Source organism: Talpa europaea, assembly GCF_964194135.1.
Source record: "Talpa europaea genome assembly, chromosome: 1".
In the NCBI taxonomy this organism is placed as follows: Eukaryota; Metazoa; Chordata; class Mammalia; order Eulipotyphla; family Talpidae; genus Talpa; species Talpa europaea.
This window is the reverse complement of record NC_140073.1, coordinates 9944048-9950734: the sequence shown is the minus strand read 5'-3', so window position 1 is coordinate 9950734 and position 6687 is coordinate 9944048. Positions and strand designations below refer to the sequence as shown.

Below are 6687 nucleotides of genomic sequence, written 5' to 3'. Positions count from 1 at the left end.
GTTTGCCTGCCTCTGTGCTACAAAAAATGATCTCTTCATACCCACCCCCCAATTCTTTCCATGATGCCCTGGATGGCATGGCATGCATTACAGTGTCCCATGTTCCACCAATGGGTTTATATGTCTAGTCTTCATTATGTGAGCAATTTAATCCCATCTCCTGGGACTCCTTCAGGACCTGGATCAGTTATGATCATGTAACATTTAAACTGGTTTAACTGGGGAGGAAATATTACAAAGGAATAAGTCTGGTGTTGAGAATACCCAAGAATAGTTTAATTGTTCTAAAAAGAATGACTTCTGTGAGCCGTTGTATCCCTGAAGGCACAAGAGAACAGAGCCGTTATGAGCACTGGAAGAACTTGAGATGGGTCACCTGCCAGATTATGGGCTGGGTCCAGGGGTGCAGCCAGCTGAAGCATCTTTGCAGGAACTGGGGAAGAGGAAAACCACTTTGACCTCACTTTCTTCCCAGCTAGTGACAATCACTCACTAATCCCTTTAGCAGATAGAGCACAGGAGTCCATTAATGCTATTATTATGTTAATACATTGAGTATCCTGGCTCAACAAGAAATTTAAATGGTTGTAGAATGGATTTGGAAAGATAAAAGTATTCAGCATATAACAAAAATACTGGTATTGAGCTTATGTGCATTAATATACCAATATATACATGTGAATATGTCTGGAACATGTAATCTATGTGCACACATAGATTGAGTTAAATTCTAAACAACTCAAGAGAGAATGATGGGGCCTCCCTGGTGGAGCAAGGGGTTAAGATGCAGCACGTACAAAGCTATCAGCAGCCACTGCAGCGCTAGCTGGATCCTGGCTGGCCAGGGAACTACCCACATGGCACAGCAGACCTCTCCTGTCTCGCCCGCTGCTCCCCTCAGCAGTGTATTTCAGTCAGTCTTCCTGTTCTACTCCCCACACTGTCTCTGGTGAATCCTCTCACCCTCCCGCACCTCTGGTCTATACCCCAGTTCTTGTATGCATAAATAAATATTTTTTTTTAAAAAAGAGAGAGAGAGAAAATGAGGATAAAAATCATGACTGGCTACATTTTTCCCAGGGTCTCACAGTCTCTACAATACTTTTGTGAATCTTTAAACAATAACCAATTTGTCAACCTGCAAGTTTTCTTAATTGTCTTGTTAATTATTTCCCAAGCTTATGAATTCCTGAGGGGTTGCAGAGATCTACAACTCTGGGGAGATAAAAACTGATATTAAAGATTCTGGAACAGGCAGACTTGAATTCTGCAAAGGTGATGGTGTTGCAGAGAATTTTAGGTAAGTTGCCTAATTCAGATATTAGTATTTCACTGTTTCTTTATGACCAGCCCAAGGATCACTGACAGACTAAGATGTAAATGCTAAAGAAGGGACCTCTTTGGAAATGTCTTTATCACCTTCACTTTCTGAAACTGATGAAAGATCAGCAAGAGAAGGAGCATCTTTCACTACTAGAGACAAAAAGGAGCAATTGATGTAAATAGGACAAAGATGGGGAAAAAAAAACAAAATACACAACAAGCAACTATGAGAAACCACTCAGCAAAAAACAGTCCTGTTAATATCAAAAGAGCATCTTAGGTGACAGGAGGAAGGAAGGAACAGACACAACTAGAGATTACTGATCTAAAAGACAAAAATTTTCCTGAGATGTTTCAACTGTCATTCAGTTTGATATTCTTTTTTTTTTTTTAAAGATTTATTTATTTATTTATACAAGCACTAGGTACAGTAAGAAGCGCGGGAGGGTGAGAGAATTCACCAGAGCCAGAGCAGGGAACAGAACAGGCAGACCAATGAAATACACTGCTGAGGGGAGCAGCGAGCGAGACAGGAGAGGTCTGTCGCGCCATGTGGGACCCTCGCTGGCGACCGGGGATCGAACCGGCACTTCAGAGGCTTTGGGCAGCTTCTCAGCCCAGCACTCAACCGCTGCGCCACCAGGGGAGGCCCAGTTTGATATTCTTTTAGAAAAAACAAAGTCATGAGTCCTGGAGAAGAATTCTGGACAAGACAGATTCATTTCTAAATACCAAAAGTCATATTTTAATAATTTTGTGTAGAAAATACATTTAGTTTATAATACAAAACAGACCATTAATTATGGGTTGTATAACATCTTAGCTGACACCAGATTGTCATAATATTCTAGTTTTGATTAGTAATACAGAACTCAACTACTCAATCCAGTCTCTTCCTAAGCAATATTAATCTTGTAGTAAAGGATGAAAATCTTTTGTACCCAAACATAAACATCCTATCTTCCTCATTTAATGACTGGATGGACGTTTGGGGATTGAACAAAGACCTTAATAATTACATGGCTTTGAAATCTACTCCATTTTACAAATAAACACAAAGCTTATATTACTAGGTTTTGATGTATATCATCTTGGCTAGGAATTCAAACTTGAGAGATTATTATTTGTTTTGTTTAGAGCTTTATCGAGAATTAGTTACCTGGGCAGAAAAATCTTTTTTTTTTAAGATTTATTTTTATTTATTTATACAAGCACTGGGTACAGTCAGAGGCACAGGAGGGTGAGAGCATTCACCAGAGCCAGAGTGGAGAACAGACAGACTGATGAAATACACTGCTGAAGGGAGCGGCGGGCGGCAGGAGAGGTCTGCGTGACATGTGGGACCCTCACCCGATGGCCGGGGGTCAAACTGGCGCTGCAGAGGCTGCGGGCAGCTTTGCAACCCAGCACTCAACCGCTGCTCCACCAGGAAGGCCCCAAGAAAAATCTTATCAACAATAAAAAAACTCTTGATGTTTAGGTCACAAATGCTTTTGTAATAATTCTGCATACACAAGTAGTTCATTAAGTATTCCGGTATCAACACATTGAAATTCACATTATTTTATAATAAATCCATTATTACCACCTTATAATAATTTTATTATGAACTACTTTTTTATCATATTTATGTTACACTTAGGATATTTTTCCATACATGTATATGTTTATAAGTAGATTATGTTGACTATTTTAGGATCAAAAAGGAAGCATTAAAATGTTGGCTAAAAAGTGAACATTTTTTACATGGCAATATTACTACAAATAATATCAAATAATATTGATTTAAATATTAAAATAAAGCTGTGTCATTGTTTTTAGACCCCAGAAGATTTATAATGACATCACATCTTTCTTTTTGTTTGACATAACCAGATTGATTAATAGAATGGAGATTTATCGGTCTCTATTCTGAAATTTCATCCTGATTCTGAGTCTGGCTCTCTCCCTTTGTCAAAGATTCTAGCAGGACCTCCCTGGCGCAGAGGGTTGAGCACAGCACTGTGAAGCTGTCTGCATCCTCCGCAGTGTGTGATCCCAGGTCAGCCAGGGAGCAACCCACATGGTGCAGAACTCTCCTGTCTTGCCTGCTGCTCCCCTCAGCAGTGTATTTCAGTCAGTCTGCCTGTTCTGTTCCCCACTCTGACTCTGGTGAATCCTCTTACTCCCCACAACTCTGGCCTATACCCAAGTTCTTGTATGTATAAGTAAATAAATCTTTAAAAAAAAAAAAGACTTAAAAAAAAAAAAGAAGAAGATTCTGGCATAGTAGCTCAGGGGTGAGAGAACTTCTGTGTTTGTGGAGAATAGGGAAGGCAAAACTTTGCCTTAGTATTTTCAGCTGGACCTGATAATGAATTTATCAAAGATTCATTAACAGGAGAAAAACACACAAATGTATTTAATATAAGTATGTGAATACGAGAATTCAATAAGGAAATGAAAAACCAAAGAAAAAATAAAACCCAAGTGTTCTTATAGTATGTTGGATATAAAAGAAGCAATTGTGCAAATGTAACTCAGATACATAGGTAGGCTAAAGAAAGAAAAGAATAACTTTAAAGAGAAGAGAAAAAATTTGAAGGAATCACAGCAAGGCTCAGGCCAAGAGCAAGCATGAAAAATAGATAAATTGGAATTTAGCAAGTTTTAAGAGTTTTGTATATTAAGGAGTACATCCAGCAATTAAAAAACAGCCCAGAGAACAGGAGAAAATGCTTACAACTCATGCATCTATAAAGGAATTATGTCCATATGTAAAAATATATAATTCAACAATGAAAACACAAAAACATCCATTAAGAGGTGAGCCAAAGATTTAATAGGTATTATCCAAAGAAAATATTCAATAAGTACATGAAACAATGTTGAACATCATTAGTCATTAGGAAAATGAAATGAAAAACCACAATATTATACCACTCTAAACCCACAAAGATAACTAGAGTAAAAAATACAGACAATAATGTTGTCGGTTGGGATAAAGAGGAGTCAGAAGCAGGTGGGACTGAAATATAGTAGTGTTACTTGGAAGACAGTTTGGTATTTTCTCAAGAGGATGACTACATTTTCACCATGTAACTCAGAAGTCCTCCTAGATACCTACTCAAGATCAGTGAAAACATATCCATATAAAACATGTTCATAGCATTATTGTCCATGTTTGCTCCCCCAGAAGAAACAATAGAACATACACCGATTGATGAATGGTAGACAAAATAGAACAGGACCATATTACTTGTCAATAGAGAGGAATAAAGTAACAATGCATACTGTGGCGTAGATTAAAAACATTTTTTTTAACAAACTTGTTTTGAGAAAGCTTACTTTCATCTCAATTTCTTGTTCTTGATAATGAGGACACTTTTCTCCTGGTAAAGCAAGGCAGGGGGTTACGTGTGAGAATTTCATTTTCTGATTTCAGGAAGAAAAGGAGAGTGCTGAATGTCTCTTTCATGTTTGTGTTTTGTTTTGTATTTAATATCATTATTTCAAGTGAATTCTTATGACAAAATGGCATCTCTTGTATGAGCATATTCTTCAGCTTTCCAATGCTATCACCTTATCAATCAAAAACAAAACAAAAAAAAAAAACTTTCCTGTGTCTCGTGAGCTTTGAATAACTTCACCTTTGGTTGTTTTGTTTTGTTTTTTTGTTTGTTTGTTTGTTTGTTTGTTTTTTTAGGAAAAGGGAAAGGGAGTTTTTCCTCTCAATGTCCAAATTAAATTAAATCTTCCAAGTGTATTTTCACCCCATCCCTTCGTTTTTATTTTCTTGTATCAACTAACATTAACTGAATATATTTCTATATTTATTTGTTTACTTGTATGCATCTCTCCCATCTAAATAAAGTTTCTGTAGACTAAGAGCCACCTTATTACGCACCCTGCTATATCCTAGACAGCACCTGGGAATCAAGACATAATTTCTTGATTCAATTTCTTAAAAATGAATAAACCCCAACAGCACTAAAGTTGTCCTAAAGTAAAATACTCTATATTGAAAAGAGTATGTTGAGACTCAAGAAACTCACATCACCTGCCCAAGTCAGGCAAGATTCCTCATCAACTCTCCCAGGTTCTATCCCCATAGCCTTGATCTCACCCTGGGCCCATCACAGACAATGCCCTCCTTGACTTATTTGAGAAAATTAAACTCTTCACTGCCTCATTAGGTCAGGTCTCTTTGAAGCATGGAGAGAAGCAATCACACAGTCACAGACTTCATCCTGGTGGGCTTCACAACAGACCCTGTGATGCAGCTGGTCCTGTTCGTGCTGTTCCTCGGCGTCTACTCTCTCACCCTCATGGGAAATTCAACCCTCATGGTGCTCATCTGCAATGACTCCCGACTGCACACGCCCATGTATTTTTTCATTGGCAATCTGTCCTTTCTGGATCTCTGGTATTCCTCTGTCTACACCCCAAAAATCCTAGTGACCTGCATCTCTGAAGACAAAAGCATCTCCTTTGCGGGCTGTGTAGCTCAGTTCTTCTTTTCTGCTGGGCTGGCCTATAGTGAGTGCTACCTGCTGGCCGCCATGGCTTATGACCGCTATGTGGCCATCTCCAATCCCCTCCTTTATGCTCAGGCCATGTCAAGGACATTGTGTATCTCTTTAGTTGTTTATTCCTATATTGGAGGTTTTGTCAATGCAATCATACTCACAAGCAACACATTCACATTGGATTTTTGTGGTGACAATGTCATTGATGACTTCTTCTGTGATGTCCCACCCCTGATAAAACTGGCATGCAATGTGAAAGAAAGCTACCAGGCTGTGTTATACTTTCTGCTGGCTTCCAATGTCATTACCCCCACTGTGCTCATCCTGGCCTCCTACATGTTCATCATTGCTGCCATCCTGAAAATCCGCTCTACCCAGGGACGTCTCAAAGCCTTCTCTACTTGCTCCTCCCACCTGGTCTCTGTCACCTTATACTATGGCTCCATCCTCTACATCTACTCTCGTCCAAGTTCCAGCTATTCTCTTGAGAGGGACAAAATGGTCTCTACCTTTTATACTGTACTGTTCCCCATGTTGAACCCCATGATCTATAGTCTAAGGAATAAAGATGTGAAAGAAGCTCTGAAAAAGCTCTTTGGGTTCACACAATCTGAAATCTAAGTTAACATAAATTCTTCAAATCAGTGCTCAGCGAAAATGGACTGTTCCCGGGTACACTGGCAAAATGAGATTTAAAAAAAAAAAAACATTTTCTTTAACTCAAAGAAATCCAATGAGAAAGATTTTGTTTGCATTGTTGTTTTTCCCTTCAGTAATTATAGGTTATAGTCAATTACTATAATCTATACTAAAAAACAGATTCAATTTAATAAAAGTTTTTTTTAACAACATCAGG

General features: G+C 38.4%; 1 protein-coding gene across 1 annotated transcript; it reads left to right on the top strand.

Moving 5' to 3' along the window:
* Window positions 1-5516: 5516 nt before the first annotated feature.
* Window positions 5517-6452, top strand: LOC311171240 (olfactory receptor 9G19-like; the record flags this gene model as incomplete). The annotated part of the gene is made up of 1 exon (XM_084233892.1): window positions 5517-6452. One exon carries the CDS (start codon window positions 5517-5519, stop codon window positions 6450-6452), a length of 936 nt encoding a protein of 311 aa, XP_084090018.1.
* Between the last annotated feature and the right edge of the window lie 235 nt (window positions 6453-6687).